Source organism: Citrus sinensis, chromosome 1, assembly GCF_022201045.2.
Source record: "Citrus sinensis cultivar Valencia sweet orange chromosome 1, DVS_A1.0, whole genome shotgun sequence".
NCBI lineage: Eukaryota > Viridiplantae > Streptophyta > Magnoliopsida > Sapindales > Rutaceae > Citrus > Citrus sinensis.
Genome location: NC_068556.1, coordinates 23880708 through 23903502, shown reverse-complemented (window position 1 = coordinate 23903502; position 22795 = coordinate 23880708). Strand labels below are relative to the sequence as shown.

Sequence of the window (22795 nt, the reverse complement as noted above, 5' to 3'; positions counted from 1 at the left end):
CTTTTTAAGATGAATTTGGTGATGTTGTTGTATTTTGAATTAATTTTTTATATGCACGTAGATATCGGTGAAACTAAACTGCAAGAAGGAAAAAAAAAAGAGAGAGAGAGAAAATTGATTCGAAGGCCCAAAATAATTTGTATAAATTTTTAAAAACCTTTTCAAAAAATAAACCATACAACTTGATAGTAGTAATTACTATGGTGTGCTATAATGCTAAGGCGTTCTTTAGAAGACGAATTGAACCAAAGAAAGAAAGAACCATGATGATTTCATGCTTATTTTGCTTCAATAATAAATTGAACCAAATGATCAGCTAGATCTTTGGTGGACGGCGAAAGTTCTGCCCATTTCCAAAGAAAAATGGTTGATTCTAGGCTTCTCGCAACACATTATACAATGCAACGCCGCACGATCGAGTTCAAGAAAAACCGAAAATGCATCCAAAAAACAGGCTTTTATTTCAAGAAAACTACAGCTGTAACTACAAAAATATTACATCACAATACCACAGGACAAAGGAAAAAGAAAAGAGAAGTAAACACCCAAACTTATTTCAGAACCCTTAAATCTCAATCTGCAACATTATATAAGATGTCAACCTAGAAAGCTCCACAGCTGCATGGAGCCGATGGAAGTTTCTCACCAATTGAAAATACAAGCTCTCAAGAAATGATAAAAGCCATGACAGCTTGGCCCTCCTGGGTTGTACTTCAGCGCTTTTTGTTGTGCCTCTTGCTCTTCTTTTGTCTGCTCCTATCATCAGAATCAGATTCTGATGTTGAATCTGAATCAGAAGAGTCAGAAGATGAGCTGTACCTCCTGCGCTGCCTCCTCTGTTTCTTGTTCTTCCTTAGCTGTCTCCTTTCTTCCCCAGAATCAGATGATGAGCTGTCGGCTGAGCTACTCTCAGGCGAAGAATAATCTGAATCTGTCACAGAGGATGACCCACTATCTGTCTCAAACACTGAAGCCTCACTATCACTACCAGAATCTGAATCAGAGCAGTGCTTCCTCTTACTTTTCTTGGAACTCTTTTCAGCCTTCTCATCTTTAACATCCGGGTTATCCAAATCATAAGAGATTGAAACCTTCATCTTCGACTTAGGGTTCTTAAGCTGCTGGGTCCTTGAAGGTCGTGACATATAAACCCGCTCATTCTTACACTCATACGTCCAATGCCCAGTTTGAAAGCACTTCTGGCACTGCGAAGCCCCACCACCAACACTCGACATCGTAGACTTAATATCCTTTCTCTCACCCAATCTCACTGCCTTTTCAGTACTCATCAAATACATCTGCCTCTTCGCTTCCCTCTTCTCCTGCCATCTGCTTGGCCCTTCTTCCTTCTGTCCATACGCATTCACATTCCGAGCAGCTGCAGCTGCTGCCCGCTCTGCCTGAGCACGACTCAACCCTTTCGCTGCACTCAAGGCTGCAGCCTTGATTCTTTCAGCTGCAGCCTGACCCTTCTCTTCCTTCTTACTTGACATTTAAAAAACTGTAAAGTCTCCAACAACTAAAATCTTATCAAATTGCAATCGCAATCTTCACCTTATCTGCAATCAAGAATTTATTCAAGTCAATCACATCTTTCTACGAATACCAACAACAATTCAAATTATCAACAATTACAAACACAAAGCTTTGTAATTCCAATAACTAAACACACACAGCCCCCAAAATTAAATTTTTACCCACAATGAAATATTTTAGTTCAAGAAAGAATTAATACAAATTTCGCAGATGAAAAATCGGTCAGGGTTAAAAATAAACGATCAATTAACTATTTGAGCATGTGCAACAACTAAACCGATCAATAAACGTGAAGAGGAAATACAAGATAATTGATCGATCAAATCACCCCAAAGGAAACCCTAGAATTGAAAATGCGGGACTTTTGGATATCAACAAATCAGACCAAACCCTAAATGAATTTTAAGAATCATAAATGAAACTCAAAATTAACCTGGTGCTAGATGATTGAGGCGGCGAAGAGCAGGCGCGTCGATAGTGGAAGCGGTGGCTGCGGCGTCAAGTGCCTTGCCTGAGCTCGATTCGGTGTTTGAGTCTAGAGTCAAATGCGGCGACGGCGTCAAGAAAATCCAGGCTTTCTTTTCCGCGTATTTATTTTATTTTATTTTTTTTTTTAAAGACTCTCTCTCCTGCGCGTGTAACCCAAAATGTTTTAAATTTTTGTTTCAGCGTGTAATACAAAATTAGAACAATATACGGAGATCCGAAATTTTTTCTTAAAGAGACCCTAAAAGAGCAGTCCAGTTGGTTGAGAGCTTGGAATCTAGTGTGTTCGACTGTATCAAATTTTAGCTGCCGACCAACTCGGTCCTCAATTAATTAAGTCGTCGATATTGACTTATTAGATAAATTTTAAAATATATCTGATGTATTACAATTAATTAATACATATATAATATGTGTAGTTAAATTTAATATAACTACCACATATATTATTGTTTTCAAAATAAATACACACATATCATAATATTATTTACTTATTATATGATTGACATAATACCTCTGATATATTTTATAATTTATTGACTTACGAAATACTAGATGATCTTGGCCAGCACGGTTTCTCAATACAATTCAAGAATTGGAAGTTATGCACTAAGAGCATCACTAAAAGATTCTTCAAATAAGATTTTATTACTTATTTGAAGAACTACATCAACATTTAAGACTCTAAAAGACACTCCAATTAAGTTTCTTCAAATAAGAAATGATCATCTTTCTTCAAATTTAAAGAGTTACTTTCTCCCTCTTTAATTTATATTTTATTACTTTTTGTTGAAAAAAAAGAGAAATGTGCTTTAATTACTATTGACTTTTTCTTTTAAAAAAATAGTTATTTAATTAAAATAATATTAATTCATTTATATTTGAAGAGTTTTTTAGAGAATAATATCTTTTTTCACTCATCTATTTACCGCATAAATAAACAAATGAATATTTGAAGAATAAAATTTATAGAGCCTTTTGGAGATGCTCTAAGGACACCCTTTCTTCTCTTCCACAACATCTTTATAAAATTGAAATGAATAACCCACGATCAGGGCTGATTTCTAGAATAACCCTCTTACAATTTTACGTGCACAATAGCTTTTTGGGCAAGCAATGTCTCTTACAATCTTAGTCGGCACTAGTGTTTTTCCACCATAGGAAGATCGGCCCATCAAGATAATGTCGACTTTTATAGATAATAGATCCCGATAGACAATGGTTGTTCGTCACGAGTGTCAACTCCCCTAAATCTTTTTGTCCATATTATTATTATTATTACGACGCCAACATTTTTGTCATATTTGTTTAAGAATATTAATCATAAAATGATACACCCAAGATTTTTTTAGTATCGGGTATTATATTCTTTGGGAAATTTGTATGTGAAGGGCTTCCGATTTTTCTTTTTAAGTTTTATATCTCATGACAAGTGAAAAATGATTTTAAACCGCACATAAAAATTCAAGATTCAAAACATCGATACTGCCCAAATAATAATAGTGGGTTCTCAGATTAGTCATTGCTCAGACCGAAAGGGTTAGCCGTATAGCTAAACTATGGTTTGCTCACAAGAAATATAATAGTACTTTTAACATAAAAGTTTTTTATTCAAATTATTTTGGTTCTACCGTATCTTAATGTATCATCTAATTACATGTCAATTAATTCTTGATTCAAATTCAAGTCTGCTCGTTTCTGTAAGCAATATCCTCTGATCACCTGAAAATTCCTTCATTCCATTCTTGGAAAATTTCTTCCGCTCCTGGTTTTAGTAAAACTGCATGAATCAAAAGCATAGCGCTTAAGCGCATGAGTAACATGATGCAACATTAGTTATTAAAATCAACTCTCGTGAGCAATACTTTTAACACTATAGCCTTGCAACTGAAAACTCGTGGTGTGCCATGTTTATCGTAAGGCAAATTTTACGACTAACTACCTTGTCAACTTGGCGCTCTTATTACCTCTTGCTCTCAACCGAAGAGCTGAACGAAACATACATACATACATATATACACACGCATACAAATTAAGATTAGATGGCTGATTCACAACAAACCATTTCAATCGCTTAAGCATCACCACAACCAAACTATTAATTAAAGAGTCCGAATATATATATCTTCTAAAACTATTGGTGCTTTGAATATTATGCAAGCATTAGCAGCCCACAAAAATGGCCAAAAGCTTCACGTGTCTTATAAGATGAATATGATAAACATAATACCATCCCAAGAGAGAGAATCCTAGAAACAAAGAGCGTTCTTGGTAAAATGTACCAGCAGCAGCATTTTATGTACTAAACAAAGACGGAAGAGAGATAAATGGAAACTCCTAACAGTTGCGCTGTATCATCCTGCGATTGATTGATTGATTGTTTAAACTTATTAGAATATCCCCGTAAGAAGATTTGCAGCGGTGGAGATGGCAGCTCCAGTAATGGCGCATTGCACGACCTGCTCGTGGGAAGAGTCGTCTGTTGTGAGTGCCAGTGCCACTCCTGTAATTGCTCCAGCCACCGCACTGTTCTTCTGCACGCCACAACAAATAAGAATAATCGTTTAGTACTCCACATTTGATCATATAATATATATATATATATATATATATATATAGTATTGAGTTTGATCATGAAGCTCAAAACATTGGTTCCACCGTACGTGCAAGAGTAGAGCATTACACATCCCAAACTCTTTATCCCAAAAATCTATTTCAAATAATATGCATTCATTAATTGGTTGGTAAGAAATACAATTAATTTACTTAAATCTTATAAAGAATTATCAGCTATTTAGTTAATAAGACACGATTTGGATGAAATTTAAAATATCTATCGTTACTCTACATGCTCATCCCTTACAAGACATAGCATAAAGATGATCCAATGTCACAATTATAAAGGTCCCTACAGCAATCCACGTAACAGGAAATAAGAAATTCAATACAAGATGTTTCGGAAGAACAAATGGCAGATATCATCATCGTCTTACCCAATCGTGAGCCCCGCGAGCCTCCCTTAGCCCATATGTCAGACCAGAATATATTCCGGCAACCACTCCTGCATGCGGCAGAAACCAACATTAATAATGTTACATAGTGTGAGATATATATATAAAATGTACAACATTACCTACATAATAGCATGCATGTAACCTGTCATAAAAAATCCGTAAATTTGTCTAGGAATTTATGTACACACTTACCCCACTGTAAAGATTCCTTTCCAGTGTTCTTCACCTGGGAAAAAAAACAATCAACATCATTCCGGAACTGTCAAAAACAGAATAAGCAATCAAGGCACAGTTAATTCATTTATATTGCAAGACTCACCATGGCTTCAAGAGATTTTCGGTTGGTTTCTCCTGCAATAAAACAAACATTATTTAGTTAGGAACACTTACAATATTGGAATATTTAGAGATATAAATAAATCATTAATTTGTGATGTAAAATACAGGAACCTTTGAGATTGGGAAACTGATGCTTCTTGGCACCTCCCATATCTGACACATTGTTACTTGAATCAAATCCTGAGCCTGAAAATTTCAGGCATCAAAATATCCCACAACATCGATCAATCAAACAGTTTATATAACTCAATAAACAATAAACAAGTGGAAAAAAAAAAAAAATTACCCTCAACGGCTGTAAAGTATGCCTCTCTTGTCACCGCCTGAATCGCTCCAATCTATGTTAAAAATACACCAGCACCGTTCAGACAAATTAAAACATTCATAGCCCCATAAAACGTTTTTACTTTCTTTTTTTTGAAAGTTTAGCTCCAGTAACTTTAACTGTTTATTAATTTACACCTGAGTCCGGAGAAAAGAAAACAATTGTAGGAAAAAAGACCCAGGCAAGAAAAGAAAACAATTTTAGGGAAAGTTAGCATTTTACCAACCTCATCGTGTACGCTGCTTATATAGAAAAAAAGACCCTATGCGTAGGTGTTAGTTTTTGATATACAGAAAAAAAGAGAGAGAGAAGTAGTTACCCCAGCGGCTTTAACGAAGCTCTCAGTAATGCGATTGAGGAGAGGGTGGCCAAGGTCGAAGAAGCCACCCTTTTCAAACCCAGGAAGCTCGTGAAACAAAGATCTGTTCTCCATGTTGCTTGTCATCTTTCCTCTCGATCGGTACGTTGGCGCCTGCCTTGTACGTTCTTGCAAATGTTGCTACTTATAAAAATGTTCACTGCATGCAATTGTTCAAGTTTTACGTAGTACATGCCATACAACCTAACCGCTTAAGGGTTGTATAGAGAGATAGGAGTAGGTATCTTCGCGTAATTCGGAGGGGAAAGTCAAGTGAGGGACACGTGTTACTAAAAGCCTTACGTGTCTACTTCATGTAACTGCAACTGCGTACTTCGTGGCGATTCCTAGGATCCTCCGTTTCGCCACCTTTCCGTTGCTAAATACCAGCCTACTTCATTAACTAGTAGTAAACAAAATACGCACGGGTTTATATATTAAGTTTTTTACTGCTACCCAGTTGTGAAGATAGATTAAAATTCTCTGCTCATTATTTTCTCTCCTATTCTTTTCTACTTTCAAATTTAATTTAAGAAAAACTAACTAACTAAATTACCAACATCAAAATTTAAAATTTAATTCTCACCGTTCATTATACTAAAAAAAAAAAAGAAAAAAGAAAAAGAAACTATCCAGGTCCTATCAGGAATTGCTCTGTACGACTAATGACTGATCCCTATCATTTCTCCGCGTGCATTAGCATGGTGTCTATAACAAATACATACAGCCGCTGTCGCTCAATACAGTGCCTATCACTTCCTTCGAACGAACCCTCAAATAAGTTGGGAGACTGCAACAAAAATTGGACCGTAACACACTGCACGGCACCAATACTTGCTCTGTTGTAACATCTATCTTGAAAGCAATAGTTGAGTGAGCAAAGTAGAACGAACAAAGAGCATACTACCGTAAGAACAAAATTTAACTTCGCATATGAAAAGGAAAAGTCTTTGAAAAGTCAAGAGTCACAACAATTGCGATTTGTAATTTACAAGAGGTCTATAAAATGGGGTTTTTGCTACAACTGAGAAAATTTGGTCATTCAACCAACCTCCTACACCCTCCTCTTTCTATATATCACCACAGCACCCACCACAAAACTGACAACAATGGAAACACTATGCTGGGCATATGTTGGTGCCCTTTTCTATCATATGGTCCACATTGCTAGAGAAAAGAGAGAGAGAGAGAGAGAGAGAAAAAAAAAAAAAGGAATTTAGAAGAAAAAATTTGGAAAATGAAAAAATGAACAAAAAACCCCAATGCTGATAAGTGTTTTACAGAAGCATCAATAAAAACTTTGCTTGAAGCATCAGAAAGATGTAGCGCAGGAGGACAAACTGGGCTTATATTTCACGAACATTAGTTTTCTCCGGCCCTAGGCAGCACTATACAGAATATCCTCTCCTACTATGGATTGTAACCAAAATCATATTCACCTCCTTTCTTCTTTCGAAGTGCACAGGTTCTTTGGTTGCCCAAATCTCTAAATTACTGATATCTGTTGGTAGAATGGCAAAGAGAAAGTAAGTCAACTTGCTCAAGGATTCCCAAGCCCAATTTAAGTTCCATTTACAGCCATTTCTGGAGAAGATTTTGGTGGTATCAAAGCACAGTCCTCCCCACTTAATTGTCGATTGTCTGAACCACCGTGCATGCAATCAGAACAACTCCGTGAAGCAGTAGGCTCCTTATCTCTATGAATTTCCTCATCAGAACTACTGTTGTTACTACTATTTATGGAATTGGACGAATCCTCTTGTTCACCTACACCTTTGCTTCTATCATCTGTGTGAGGAGTTAACTGCATGCTGCTTGCATTTTTCTTGCTTGGTAGCACTGCCTGGCTTAGTGTTGAACACAAGGCAGCAAATACGCTATCTCTTGACTTGGGATTCTTACTCAACCGCTGCTTCTTTACTAGCTCAGGCTCCTTTTCCTTGGAAGAAGCAGATTTACGTTTCAACCTGAGTGAATCCATTGTTCCTTCATCCTCCTCCAAAGTTTCTGACTGTTTCCGAGGTGGTGGTCTGTAGTCTTCATCATCTTCATCATCATCATAGTCCACAAGTCCACCAGATCTTGGACTAGAAATCAACATGAAAACATTAAAATACAATAAGTCAACTCTGGAAGATGTTTTTAGCCAATTTCTAGAATTGAAGCAATTACCATACCTTAAGGATGAGTAGCTCGCAGCAACTCCGTTAGATAAAACAGGTTGAGCCTGAGTTCTCTGAGTGTGAGAGGCAGATGCTGTATCTTCTTCATCACTGCTAACAAATCCAAATTCAGTATGATAGGAAAGAAAATACTGGCAAAAGAGCTTCAAGTTCCTACATTCTAAAGAAAAAGATACCTGTCATTAAAATAGTCTTCCTCTTCTTTCTCCAAAGCGCGCTCATCATTTCGTTTTCTTGGATCCACCGAATTAACATTATTGTTGGTTCCACTACTTTCTAAGCACTGAAGACATACTTATCAGGAGAAAAAGCTAAACTGGAAGTGAAGAAGTAAAATTAGGATAGGGAAGAAGAAATACCTGCTCATATTTAACTTTAAAAGAGTGAAGGGATGCCAGATACTCAAAATTAACCAATTGATTCCAGAATGAATCAACTATATATTTGACCAATGACTTAAGATTTTCCTGCATGCAATTAGATCATAAATGAGCAAAAACTTCCATATATCTAAAAGATTATCATGAGAAAACAAATAAGCTTTGAAAAAATGGACACCTTGCGGATGTACTCAAAAAGTTCCAAAACTGCTGAGTTCAGCAGATTATATCGATTACCGTTAGCAACAAAGGCATCTACAATGGGTTTGAGAAGATTGTTCTTAACAAAATGATTTATAAGATGTTCATCCTGCAGAATGACACAAAACTTGTCAAGCAGATGTACTATAAAACCAGCAAAATTACAGCTCCTCCACTTTTCAACAATGCACAGATAAATGTGTTGTTTTCCTAGAGTCAAAGAGTTCGGCAAATATGAAAAGAGGAAAGAATGAATTCAAATTTACAAGAAGAGAATGAAAAAGAGAATAGCACATCAGAAAAGATTCAAAATTATTTACAAGAAGAGAATGAAAAGACAACAGCATATCAGATAAAAGAAATGTTCATTTCTTCTCTGGCATTTTGCACTCTTGCTAGTCTTATAAGCTCATCTCCTATCTCAATTAGAATCATACACACCTCAAAGTATCCAATTATTTACAGATCATAATATTATTTTTTCTTATTTTGATAAAAGAACATGCAAACTATGTACAAGCTGAGTTGCAAAAACATGTCAGTGCTCCACTTGCAGAAACTCGTTATTAAGCATAAAAATTTATGTGAAGAAATAGTTACTTACATGGCGAGAGAGAATTGTACGAACAAATCTAACTGCAGCAACTACCAGATATTTTTCCCTTCTTCGTGTCAGTAACAAAACTTTATCAACAACATTATTAAGAAGAAAATTACACCTGCAAAAAAGATAACGAACACCAACAAATTCAAGTTACATGAGCAGCAGGAACTAATTCTAGGCAACAAGACTAAAGGAACCAAAACATTACTTTATTCTGTAAGGATGGTGAAGAACACAAAAGCACAGCAATTCACATATGTTTGAAAGTATTTCAGGCTTCGTGCTTTCAACTCTTCCTCCACTGCTCGCTGATTGAGCAATACCTTCGGGAGGACATGATGCAGTTATAACATCAATCAGTTGACCCAAATGCTTCTCGTAAAAGATCTCAATGATGGTATCTCTCTGCAGCAGATTCAAACAAGATAAACAATCATTGACATCACGAATTCAAAGTACTAATAGAACAGGTAAAGAGAAAAGAAACTCAATCTTACATGAAAGTCCTACACAAAATTTCCAAACATTCAGCAAATATATACAAAATAGTACAAATCATTCAAACTATTATTCCTACACATGTAAACTATAATATGTAGCAGACATTAAATTCAAAATCATGACACCTATAAAGCATGAAATCTTAACAATAAATAAAAGATGACATGTACAGCAACAACGAACTATACAGAAGTCAGAAGTCAGGCTTAAAGCACATGAGAAGTTCAAAGGCCACATAAACAAAACCCTGAGATATAGCATGCTGCCATACTGGTAGATGAGGAAAAAGAAATCAATTGAAGCAATTTGCTGCTTGTGAGTAAATGTCTCTCTAAAAGGATGCAATATATACATGAGATACATTCTCAAAAAATTTCATGATCATCCTTTAGTATGGAAATTTCACAACTTAAAATTTAAAATTTGGGCAAGCGTCACAAATATAAAGAGGCAGGGGCATTTTAGTAATTTTATTAATTAGGGTTCAGCTATAAATAAGAGATTGTGGTGTCATTTAGGGTTTATGTTGAGTTTTGTCTGATATTAAGAACCACTAGGATTTTTTGGGAGAGATTGACCTACCTCTCGAATTGTAGGTCAGGATTGTTTGTTTCTTTTGATTTAATTAATAAAATTAGCCCTAATTTAGCCCTAAGTCCTATCAAAGTGGTATCAGAGCAAGAATACTGGGACAATGGCAGCAAAGAAAGTGGACATGCTTGAAGAAAAATTGGAAGCGAAGATTGGATTGCTCAAGGCCACCATTGGAGATTGGATTGCTCAAGGCCACCATTAATGAGCAATTTAATAACGTTCAACAAAAATTTTCATCCCTTGAAGCCATGTTGCTGAAATTAATAGAACTCCACCTCAACCCACCACTGGCAGTATCAACAGGCCAAGGCAGTGTGGCGGGAGAAGGAACTGGCGACACGAAACCCGTGCTCGATGACGGCACAAAGGGCGGAGGGCCGAAAACCACCAGTCTTGCGCAGCCAGGGGCAACAGTTCACGGCGGATTTGGTGGCGGGGAGCCTTTCTTAGCGTTGGGCGTGGCGAAAGAGGCTGGGTTGCGGCTGGGGGTGGTGGATCTGAGGGTTACGTGGTTGGAGGAGGCAGTTTAGGGTTGGGAATCGATGTTTCGGCATTGGAATGGGGTGCGCGGAAGTCAGGGTGGCCGGGCTTGGCGACTTGGCGGCGTTTGGGGCTGACGCACAGCCTAGGCAAGGTGGTTTTGGATCTGGACGAGTCGGATTCAGGAGCGGATGGCCCGGAGGAAGGGTTACCGGTGAGAAAGGGAGCAGTTATAACCGGAATGCCGCTGGGCGAGGGATTTCAGCCCAATATGGGGCTGGGCAAGGGGAATTTTGGGCTGGGTCTTCGGGATTTGTGGAAAATGTAGTAGATTCAGGAGGTTGGAGACCTTCAATGGCGTGAAATTGGGCGGGGCTGACTCAATTTGGAGCCGATTTTGGGGTAAAGAAACTAAAAATCCTCATTTTCGAAGGCGAGGATGCCTATGGATGGGTATATAGGGTAGAGCGCTATTTCGCCATGAATGGACTTTTAGAAAGGGAAAAACCAATGGCGGCGGCATTATGTTTGGAGGGAAAGACCCTTATGTGGTTTTAGTGGCGGGAACAACAACCATTGAGGCCGTGGGGTGAATTTAAGGACCGGCTGTTGGAGAGGTTTCGAGACACTCAAGAGGGTGATTTGCACGAACAACTTTTTGTCCTGATCCAAGAGAGAACAGTCATGGAGTATAGAAAAAAGTTTGAGCTGCTATCGGGACGTCTAGGGGACATCTTAGAGGCAGTGTTGGAAGGGAATTTTATGAAGGGACTGAAGCCGAAAATCCGAGCTGCGCTACACTTGCTGAGGCCAAGAGGGTTAGGGGAGTCAATGGAGTTGGCACAGATGATTGCGGATAAGAACATAGCAGCAGTTTCCTGGATTCCACCTCGAGGACAAGGTGTCTTTTTGGGAGGGGAGTAATGTTAGACCCATGAAAACTTAGGTTAGGCACAAATATAAAGGGGCAGGGGCAGTTTAGTAATTTTATTAATTAGGGTTCAGCTATAAACAAGAGATTATGGAGTCATTTAGGGTTTATGTTGAGTTTTGTCTGGTATTAGGAACCATTAGGAGTTCTAGGAAAGATTGACCTACCTCTCGAATTGTAGGTCAAGACTGATTGTTTTCTTTTGATTTAATCAATAAAATTAGCCCTAATTTAGTCCTAAGTCCTATCACATATGTCCTGATAAAATACTAAAGAGAGCTAGATCTCAGGCTTGGTTTTGCATCATAAAAGAAATTGCAAACAACCTGTTCCATGCAATGCACAGTATAGTCAGAGTCAATTACAAAAACAACAATCCACAAAGGGGGCGGGCAGAATTGTTGACAATACCAAAGAGAAAAGTAAAATATCAATAAAACATAACAGTTTATAAAATCCAAACATAAATGGAAAACAAAAAGGTAGTCCAGGGAAGTCATAAACTAATCAAGTACCTGAGCTCCCGACAATGTGTATGAATCCAACAAACTTCGGAGAATTTCTAGAAACTGGCAGTGCATGTCCTCCCCAAAATCTGTTATCATTCCTTTAACCTGCAAGCAAACAACCATAAATTCATTCCTTTCAGTAAATAACCAAATATTCCCTAGTTCCAGATCTGATTGACTTCTTGGGATCAGACCTCAAATTCTATGCAACAACCAACTTAGATCTCTTTTCACTAATATTCCAGCTCTTTTGATTGACAGAAGAACTTTGGCACACGGCAACCCCTATTTTATAATGCATCCATGCTTAAGATCACAGCTGATGTTGTTTATATAATGACAACGCAAGCGGACAATTCTTTTATAATTATGCCGAAGGGGCAAACTGCACACATTAGTGATATCAAAACACACCCTCAAGCAAGTTCTTCCTAACAACACATGAGGACAATTCAATATGCATGTACAAACTCAACTCAGCTACTAAAGTGTGTGAATGCCATATAATATGTTCACATACAAGTATAACAGCAAGAAAGACTAATTCCAGTCCAAGACATTTTCCCCCTTTCCAGAACAAGCTTATCACAACCCTTTTCCTTTACTCAAAACACCATACATCTCTTTCATATTTAAATTTCTCTTTAATGGATTTTACATTGCCGCAAATAAAAGCATAGGCCAAACAGCGTATCACATCCAGTCACAAATAATTACAAAATTCCTTTAGCATAAAGTTAGCCTAGTTGTCCTGTTAAAAAATAATTACAAAATTTTGAGCTTATTTTCTTTCTTCACTTATAGAACTTCTGATAGTTCGAAATGGAATTCTAAAAAACCATGTCCCACAAGTAAAAAACTATTCCAGATATCAACAAAATGTTAACCATAGTAATAAACCATAATTTTGTTTTACTTGAAATAAAGAGCCTATCAGCGAGGCTCTACCAAGTGCTATGACAAATGAACCCCAATATTTCCAAGAATAAACTTTTCCTTGGGCAAAGTGATCTATTCAGTTCATGCAGGATCACATGGATACTTGTAATTATATGAACATATAATCCCACAAAATGTATATCACAAGATCATCTAATAAACAAAACCCTTACCAAAAGTCCTAGAAGTGGAATTCCCTCCTGTCTAACAACATAAGAACGCAGAAGATTTGGATCCTGATTCAGAAACAGAATGAGGATATCTGTCCTGCATCCATCAGAATGGTCAATGTTAGGACTATAATTTGGGGGGGAAAGGGATGTTTTAAGCGCAACCATTACCCAGTTAAAACAAGCTTTTTGTCTTGACTCTGCAAAGCATCAGTGACGATGTCAAATATGCCCTCATTCATGAGATCCCTACAGATGATTAAGAAACTTCCACTCTTCAGAATGCATATTTAGAAACTTTCACTCTCAGAATGCATATACTCAATATGAAGTTCTCAGAATCTAACTTAGTAATATGTTACTTCGCAATAGCATACCTAAATAGCCGGAGCTGCTGAACCATTTGCAGGCTCTTGCTTAAACCACAAAACTCATGCAAGAAATGTACCTTTTTTTCATGAAATAAATATGTCAGAAATAGAAAGATTAATCAAGCAATAGAAATAAAGAACACCACTACATATAAAACTTATTCCAGTTGCAAAAGGCCTGTTTCAATAAGCAGACATCGGTATCTTATAACATCTGACATATTCCTACATCTGAAAAGGAAATAGAAACCATTTCTTTAAAGATTACAGTTGTGAACGGACATGCTCTCAAAGAAAGAAAGGCATATAGCTGCTTTTCTCATATGCTCGTTTGTATATATGCATTCAATCGCATCAGGCCCAATCATTTACAACTGAAAAAAAAAAAGAAAGAAACTCGGTCGAAACCCTTTAGAATAACAGTTTAAAAAGATCTAAGAACAAAAATAAAAGTCATTATATTTAAGGAGGACAAAATAATTTTTTTATGGAAAAAAAAGGCAGAAGTACAGTAATCTACCTACAAGTTGATCATTTTTCTTAAAAAAATAAAATAAATTGGTTCAGAGACCAAATACACAAAAGAGACTATATTAAAAAGAATGACTACAAATGAATACTCCAGTCGCACTGAACCAATATTACAGCTAAGAATAGTGAAAAACTGTGGGTTTCGGCAGTTACCAAATTTTTCTTTGATTCTTCCAATGTGGTGGGGGACCTCAACCTTGCAAACAGTTCCTGAATGAAGGTGCTATCATCCTTCAACAAGGAAACAACCTGCAAAATAACATTAAAGTCAGGGGTATAAAAAAAATTCAATATTATTGAACAATCATCTTCGAAAATCTTACATAAGCGTTGTTCCCGTGAATTATGGAATTCAGATTTGCAACTGTGGCCTCATCCAACACTCTAGCCAAAACAACATCCTAAAAGAAGTAATATAAGGTGAGAATTGAACCAGCAACACAGACATTCAAGAAATCATGAAGCTCAGCCCAAGGACTAAGGTCCAAACCTTTAAATAGCCAACTCTGTAAGTCTGGTGTATCTTCGAAAGGACTAGGGGATCTCTTATTGGTATGGCCTACAAAAAGGAAAACATAAATATAAACAAGGGAACAACAAATGAATTAATATTGAAAACATCTCCACCAACATAGACTCCAGTTCCCAATACCTAACAACCCCCCATCCTAAAGAGAAACCATCTGACAATATTGTTACCTCCTTAAAAACGACGTGCTCTTTCAGAAAATTCCGGTGATGTTGGACGTGAGGAACATCAGGATCGTCTGTAGAGGAAAATCAGTTATTCCAGACTCCCAGTAAAAAGACAACCTATATTCTAGACTCAGTCTTCACAAACACTAGCAAATGAAACTTGATATATGTATCAGACCAACAGACATAGCTAAGAAGAATTTTTTTCCAACCAGCATTAATCCACTAGATAATGATGCAGGTTCCACCAAACACCGATCAATAACATAAACTAACTGTCATAGTTCAGAAGAGCACAAGCCAGAATATATCATGCACATTCATGCAAGTTGGTACGAGACAAAAATAACCAGGAAAGTTCCTAGAATGAAGGATGACCAAAGCAAACACTGAAGAACGTCAGTAAGTTCTCAGCATTAAAACAAGATCTTCCTGTATCTTAATGTTCAAATATGAAAATGATAAACTAAAATGTTCCTAACTACAGGCTAACTGCATGTTTGATGCTATGACTGCAGCTTGAAAGTAGAATCCAAGATTGAGTATTCAAAAACTATTTTTGTAGAGAAATTTTATCATAAAATATGCGGCTAAAGGGACTCACACTCAAGGGAGCCAATAATATCCATCATCAACTCATCCCCAAAAATTTTCTCAAATATCTGAGGGCTATTGAGTAAAACTGCAAGTAACAAAAACAAAAATCACTGAGGATCAACAAAATCATGCATTTTAGCAAAGCCGATTAAAAAATGAACTAGTTAGACATAGGCATAAGAAATACAGACTGATCCCTTTGATGATCTTGAATATCATATGAAGGCCATCAATATTCTCCAAGTCTTCACAGATTCGAAACAGATCCATCAATTTCCGGAAAAAATCTTGCTGCATTAAAATGTAAATGTCACTTAACAGAGTCTATACTGAAATCTATTCAGAAAGTAACACCACAAAAACATAAGATAATAGTAAAATTAAAACAAAAAACCAAAGAGAATTGAAGATATACTAAAGACCAAAAACCTAGAACTTGACATTTTTACAGCTTAAAGAATGGTATTCAATTTCTTAAACTACATTCTTAAAATGCAGTAAATTAAGAATCAGAAATAACATGGTCTCACATTAAATTAAAACCACAACACTTTGATCCATAGCAAACCATTAAGTTAAATTATCCAGCTGAAGTCCCAATATCTGCATCTACAGCATAGACAGAAGTCTAAAAAAACAACAAAGTCTACAGAAGACTACAACAAACTCACATCATTCAGTATAAGTTCTGTCAGCCGCATCTGATCTGCAATGCCACTCTCAGTCACAGTCTGCAAAATGAATCAATTAAATTAGACAATCTTGATTCTGAAAAACCCTACCAATACAAGGAAAATCAAAAGCTAGAAAACCATTCTCTTTTGAACGGACAGGTAACAACCTGCTTCCAAACAGTAAAACATTGTGCTCTTTCTGACTACACGATTTTGCTTTGCGAATTACCCAAAAGGTCTCATACTATTTGGGAAACGGATCCATATATATAAAACATGGTGACCCACCCCAAACACACAATGTTGGACTCTCACCCCACTACCTTCCTCACCTCACCTATTTTAGCCTCTCTCGATCTCTCTTTATGGCATCAAGAGACTTTGATCTTGGTATAACAGAAGCATCAACATTATAACACCACCTAAATACATAGGTGAATTCCAATAATTTCTATGAATCATCCTATCGATGTATGGATATATGTACATCTAAACACGCATATACTTAGTGTCGGCACAATGAAAGAGTCTGGAATGCATCAATGAAGTGTAAGTGTATATCAAAATATGTATATATATTTGAATGTATTTTCAATGAAGCTTTTCCATGTAAATCTTAGCAATACATGAGCTCCAACTCCAAATAACAATGTCAACAGAAGTGCAAGTAACAATCAGGTCATCAAATCACTAAACTTCGTATTATACAACTGCACTAAGGTTCCAATGCCACAAAATCAGTGATTTTAGAGGAAAAATTGAAAACAACATCAAATCATGAAAATAAACTAAACATAAAAGAGCTAAAGCACCAATAACAACCTTAAGGATTAAAGGAAGCGTGGAAAGCTCAATGGGAGGCAATTCCCTCAACTCACTGTTCATGCTATGAAATGTCTCACCTGCAAGAGTAACAGCAACAAAACAGAACAAAAAGGTTCACAAAAAATGTTCATTGGAAACATAATAAGCTTTAGATGGGGGGGGGGGGAGGCAAACTTCAAAGAAAAATGTTAAAGAAGAGAACATAGAGAATATTAATGAGAAATATTTTGCTGGGGAAGAAGTCCGAAAGGCTCTCTCAACAGATCACATCAACCATTTTTTCGCTCTTCTACCTTTTGAACAAAAGAAGATCCTTGATTTGAGTCATAATCAATATGTATTCAATGTAAAACTTTAGCGCTTTGTCTGAAAAAGGCTAGAGATTAAAACTATAACCACAGTGCATTGATTAAAATTCAAGACAGATAAAAACTCCCTACAGAATCGAAGCCACTACCTAGACTTGAACCCTCTACATACATCCAAATAAACCCTTGTCTGTTTGCTAGTATTAGTTTATCTCAAAACCGAACCACCATGGGTGTTGGAATTGGATCTTTCAGAACAAGGGATGAAATGCCTACAAGGTTATGGATCACAACGTTCACAATCATTTGATATGTTCCTTATCCTGTGATGCTATATTCCAACTAGAAAAAGATAAGTTTCTCACCCCATTCCGAGACTTAAATGCAGAAAATTTACAGACAATTGAATCATACGTAGTTGAAGTTTGCAACTACTTACTGTTAAGAGAATTAAAATTGAGGTTCCTCTGAACATTGCATATGTTATCCCTGAGTAAAACAACTTTACATTCAGTAGACGAACAACCAAAAAAGAGAAAGGTATATAAACATTAAGATTACAAAGTGTCAATTTAGAACAAGAAACCTAGAAAGGGAACTAAGAAATATATTCATTTTGTTACCATATATATGAGCACCCTGTAGGCTCCTGAAAGCTAAGAGCCAACTCTGTAGAATATTCTGGGTCTCTCCAAGAGATAATTGTGTCTAAAAATAAGAATAACAATAATCAGGCAGTGGGTGATGCTGTATTTGCAGATAATTGCAACTACAGAGACAAAAGACTCAGATCATTCTTCCTCACATATACATACCTTCTTGCTTTCTGTAAATGTCATCTGGGCTGATACGGTGCAAAAGTATTGTCTCATTGTCTTCTTCATCAATAACAAACAAACACAACTCCTCTGATCTCTGCATAGTAACATTTGCATTCATTCAAATTACAGACATTTTTTCAACAATCATTATCAGAAACAAATTTCTGAAAATTAAAATTATTCTGATTCTATTACTTCTCCACCATTAAACAATTAAAATAAGTGAACATTTCGAACACACCTCCATAGAGTCAACAGTGACATGACCAGTACCCTGATCATCCCATTTACCATCGTCATTCAAGCGATAAACCTTCACGCGCTGAAAAGTCAAGAAAGAAAAAATAAAGAGGAAAATGATAGTGATGCAAAACTGTGTCACTTATATGCAACTTTTGCCAGTTAATTTCAAAGAAGAAATAAAAATAATAAAAGAGTATGCTTCAGCTCAAAACAACAAAACATAAAATCATTCTCAGAAATTTCAACTTGTACAAGGAAAAACACACCTAGAGATAAAGAAATTAAATTGAATATAATGATGAAAGCATGGCTCAATAAAAATCAAGGTAATGAAGCATGAGCATTTTAACTACAGGGTAATCCTCCCAATGGATTAAGTCAACAGATTATGCTCCCAAGAGTAACTTTATGATCTATTCGTTTGTTTTCAAAGGCAACTTTCTTGGTTATTACCTTATCATCTGATACAGCAAAGCAAACACCCCTATGTGATTGAAAGATGATTTGACAATTAGACTACACATATCAAATACACCATCAAACTAAATTCCAATAAACTTTCCAAATGCAGAAAATAAAAATAAATAATAAATAAACAATGATAGTTCACTCACTAGCTTTACATTGACCTTTTTTTTTCAGTTTGAAATTATAATTCAAAAAACATATTTATAATTCAAAAAAGGAAAGTTATTTACAGTAAGTGCTTTTTGTAGTAAATACCACCACAAAAAACAATATTTAATCCGTCTTAGCAACATGTGATGTTTATTCAATTTTGTATTGCAAATTTACCAATCTTGTAAATCCATGAGTCACATCACTGCTCTCTGAAAATAATCGCCTATTCCGTGAAAATTATTAAGACCACTCAGTAAGAATTACTAATTATCGCACAACTAGATGGGCACTCGCAAGAACCACCAAATAGGAATGCAAAGCAGGTAAATAATGGCTAAACCTTATTGGTATGCATCAGCAATTGTCCTTTTGTATTAAAAACTTAAAAAATACTCCATCGCACGTGTACTAACCACATATACACCCCAACAAGAAAAAAAAAATCCAACTTTCTCAAAATGCTAAGGTAGAGACAAACTGTGAATCTCCAAGCCACCAATAGAAATCGATCCGTACAAAGGACATGCCATAGAGTCCAAACCCTAACTAAAATTCAGCCAAAAGATGAATCTAAAAACTTGCTTCAACTAAAACAAGCCATGGGTACTCTTCCGAATATGTTTGGCACTTCCAAAGATATCAAACTTATCCTCCAATTGTCTTGCAGAATGTAATGGGCTCACACTAACCCATAGCGATTGACCATCTCTAAACACCTAAACTGCACCATTCCCTGCTTTTACTTCCATTACAAGCAGCAACTGCATTGATTATACTGAGAACCAAAAACTACCAACCACAAAAATGCTAATCAAAATCCAACATGCCACAACCGCAAACCCTATGTAAAAAAAAAGACAAAAGATTGACACCAAACATAGCTCTCACATTAACTCATTAGCACCTCAGTACACCTTGAGCAGCAACAAGTAACTCATAGATAAATAAAAACAATCAATCGAAACATAATAAACTAAATTCAGTTAAACACCCAAGTCGATTGAATGATAACAAGTAAACTTACTACACAACAGTCAACAAAATCAAAAACTTGAAATTGAGAGTTCAAACCCACTAAAACAAAACTAGCAGGTGACAAACTTCAATTCTAGGGAAAAATCACCAACCTGCATCGGATTGGCGTTCGCTTGCGACTTCTCTTGTGCGCCCATCGCAGCTACTCTTCTCCCCCTCACTCCCCGATTTAAATTCGAATTCGAATCGAAGAGAAATTCAAATTCAAATCGATGTCAATAAATTAGGGTTTTTAAAAACCGAAGAGAGAGATAAGTAAATAAAGAAAGGCGGGAGATTTCAAGAATCGTGAGGATCAATAGAAAACCCTAACCGCCATTACCAGCGAAGTACTCTAAGCCTTCGTTTCTCTCTCTTTCTAATTATTTCTCTCACCTTTTTTTTCTTTTTTTTTTAATTCTCTCTCCTCTCCCTTCTTTCTTTTTATTCTCTTCTGTGCAATCGTGTTTGTCCCCGACCTTCGATTAGAGAGAAAAGTTAAAAATAATAATAATTAATAAATAAATTTGTCAAATTCCAGTAATGCCCGTAATTTGTTAATAATTTACGTGGGAGCCAAAACCTTTAATTAATTGAAAAAAAGTTTAATACCTTGAACGTCCCTGATTTTTGGTGAAACTATATGTAAAATTGTGCACATTGCAATTCTTTTACGCAGATCCCTGTTATAGTTATTCTATCACTTGTCAGTGGTAAAATCTAAAGACTTAGAGTTTGTAATTATATGCCTAGAGTTTAACTCTAGGGATACAATATATTCATGTTACAAGAAATGTAACATCTTACATTAATAGAAAGAGAGAGTTCATATGTATTATTGAGCCACACAACTCATTATGTACAGGTTAATCATAATCTATAAATGATATTTATTATATCTAAATAGATCCACAATTAAATAAGTACAATTATATTAAGCATATAGATTTTATAGTTTTATTACTAAGCTTCGCAATAGAAAAGCATTTACGTAAATAATCGAACAAAATTTATAATCATAATAGTAATGACTGGTTCAACTAGTATAATTTCTTAGGGTAATACAAAAGATTTGAGATTTCAATCTTTACCACATTTAAACTGAGATTTTTTTAATTAAAAAAATTTCAGTTACTATCAAATCAAACTGTGTTCCCCCATCCCCCCTCCAAACTTTTGTAATACTAAAAACTACGTGCGTTAAAAAGATAAAAACATCAAGATCTTTGTGAACTTGTAAAGTACATCTTTGTGAAGCATAATAATATATCAATAAATTATCACACATTAGTAAACGTTTAATTTTAAATCCTACGCGTTCTAAGTTGGGGGGCCCGCTACCCGCCCGTGCCTCAAGGACTTGACGATTATAACACGTGTAATGAAAATACAGCGTCCTCGGTCAGTTGGTTGACACGCAACAGTGTCTTTTCTCTGTACGAGTAATGAGACTCCGAGTCAGTGCCTAGTGGCTTTCAGCCTTCGGCTGTTTTGAGGCGTGATAATCATTTGATGGTGATGATATGCCACGTGGTGGACATTGATTGGCTCTGTGGCTGCACGTTTGCAGAGGATGATGGGGGGGATCTTTATGTCTTTTCATGCAGATAAATTTTGCCTGATGATTCTAAAATTTCTAAATGGACTGTCAATACGCGGGGCCCGTGGTCGTGGGCTTCCAGCTCACGCATGTGCCACCATCCAAAAACGGGTGTGGGCAAAAGCAACAAGTGTAAGCAATGGCCGTGCCGGTTCAAAACTTCAAATGCAAAGATTCCTCTCAAAAGCCAGTCCACAATTAGTCAATTACTGAAGCGGGGTCGTTTTGTTGATTTTGTGATATCAGTACAAATTGCGGAGCTTGCTTGTTAAAGTGATTATCATAAGAGAGATTATGATCATTTAGATGGATTAGATTTAATTAACGGGAAAAATATAATCATAATGAGACTCTTATTAACTCTTTATTTCTTGATTGTGTATGCTGAACAATTAAATATAAATTTAATAAGTTGGTATTAGAGTAATATGAAAGTGAAAAAGTTATGGAACGCACTATAAATTTTTTTGACTAATTTGATACTAGAAAATCATGATTATTATTATTTTATTTAGTTTAATTGCTACTCAATCTCAAGTGAGTCTGGATTTACCAACTTAATTGATTACAGAGATAATTATTTTGTGATCAACTTGATAATAATGTAACAGGGGAAAAAAAAAAGTATACCCACCCAATTAACCAATACTCAATTAGCATGAAAGTTTTATTTCATCTAGTGATTAAATTCTCACTAATTAAAAATTTAACTTACTATTTATACTACAATGGTAGTCGCTGTTTTTAACGTTCATATGATATGTTCCCCTTTTGCAATATCATTATTTATAAATGGTAGGTGATTTATAAGAGCAACTCAATCAAATCATCCAAATTTATTTCTATTTGCCCTATGTTTGTTGTCCAAGTATACAATACCGTTAATTAAAAAAAAAATATATATATATATATATATATAGATATAATAGTATAATACCTTTGAC

The 22795-nt window shown here is 35.9% G+C and overlaps 3 protein-coding genes across 7 annotated transcripts; all 3 read right to left on the bottom strand.

Annotated features, from left to right (window-relative positions):
* Nucleotides 1-438: 438 nt before the first annotated feature.
* On the bottom strand, nucleotides 439-2224 carry LOC102623780 (uncharacterized). Its single transcript, XM_006488795.3, has 2 exons — nucleotides 1970-2224; nucleotides 439-1559 (listed from the first exon to the last, which is right to left on the bottom strand). Exon 2 carries the CDS (start codon nucleotides 1491-1493, stop codon nucleotides 714-716), a length of 780 nt encoding a protein of 259 aa, XP_006488858.1. The 5' UTR covers nucleotides 1494-1559; nucleotides 1970-2224; the 3' UTR covers nucleotides 439-713.
* A 1961-nt stretch (nucleotides 2225-4185) lies between these two features.
* On the bottom strand, nucleotides 4186-6272 carry LOC102624077 (outer envelope pore protein 16-2, chloroplastic). 3 transcript variants are annotated; one of them, XM_025102561.2, is made up of 7 exons: nucleotides 6020-6271; nucleotides 5662-5713; nucleotides 5487-5555; nucleotides 5356-5387; nucleotides 5229-5262; nucleotides 5016-5083; nucleotides 4186-4556 (listed from the first exon to the last, which is right to left on the bottom strand). In XM_025102561.2, exons 1-7 carry the CDS (start codon nucleotides 6143-6145, stop codon nucleotides 4413-4415), a joined length of 525 nt encoding a protein of 174 aa, XP_024958329.1. In that variant the 5' UTR covers nucleotides 6146-6271; the 3' UTR covers nucleotides 4186-4412. The 3 variants fall into 3 exon arrangements, with proteins under 3 accessions (XP_024958329.1, XP_006488859.1, XP_024958331.1); XM_006488796.4 differs by having other exon boundaries at nucleotides 5487-5561; nucleotides 6020-6268; XM_025102563.2 differs by lacking the exon at nucleotides 5487-5555 and having other exon boundaries at nucleotides 6020-6272.
* Nucleotides 6273-6967: 695 nt separating this feature from the next.
* Nucleotides 6968-20730, bottom strand: LOC102624367 (uncharacterized). Of its 3 annotated transcripts, none has more exons than XM_006488797.4 (24): nucleotides 20365-20726; nucleotides 18615-18695; nucleotides 18368-18467; nucleotides 18176-18260; nucleotides 17992-18041; nucleotides 17242-17321; nucleotides 16417-16476; nucleotides 15937-16036; nucleotides 15753-15830; nucleotides 15152-15219; nucleotides 14943-15011; nucleotides 14776-14853; nucleotides 14606-14701; nucleotides 13928-13998; nucleotides 13722-13799; nucleotides 13554-13647; nucleotides 12448-12546; nucleotides 9635-9831; nucleotides 9427-9541; nucleotides 8800-8931; nucleotides 8601-8708; nucleotides 8418-8524; nucleotides 8236-8331; nucleotides 6968-8145 (listed from the first exon to the last, which is right to left on the bottom strand). In XM_006488797.4, the coding sequence occupies exons 1-24, from the start codon at nucleotides 20407-20409 to the stop codon at nucleotides 7620-7622; spliced, it is 2613 nt and encodes an 870-aa protein (XP_006488860.1). In that variant the 5' UTR covers nucleotides 20410-20726; the 3' UTR covers nucleotides 6968-7619. The 3 variants fall into 3 exon arrangements, 2 of the variants coding, with proteins under 2 accessions (XP_006488860.1, XP_024958328.1); XM_025102560.2 differs by having other exon boundaries at nucleotides 8113-8145; nucleotides 8418-8517; nucleotides 20365-20728; XR_003067103.2 differs by lacking the exons at nucleotides 6968-8145; nucleotides 8236-8331; nucleotides 8418-8524; ... (1 more) ...; nucleotides 8800-8931; nucleotides 9427-9541 and having other exon boundaries at nucleotides 9781-9831; nucleotides 13554-13642; nucleotides 20365-20730.
* Between the last annotated feature and the right edge of the window lie 2065 nt (nucleotides 20731-22795).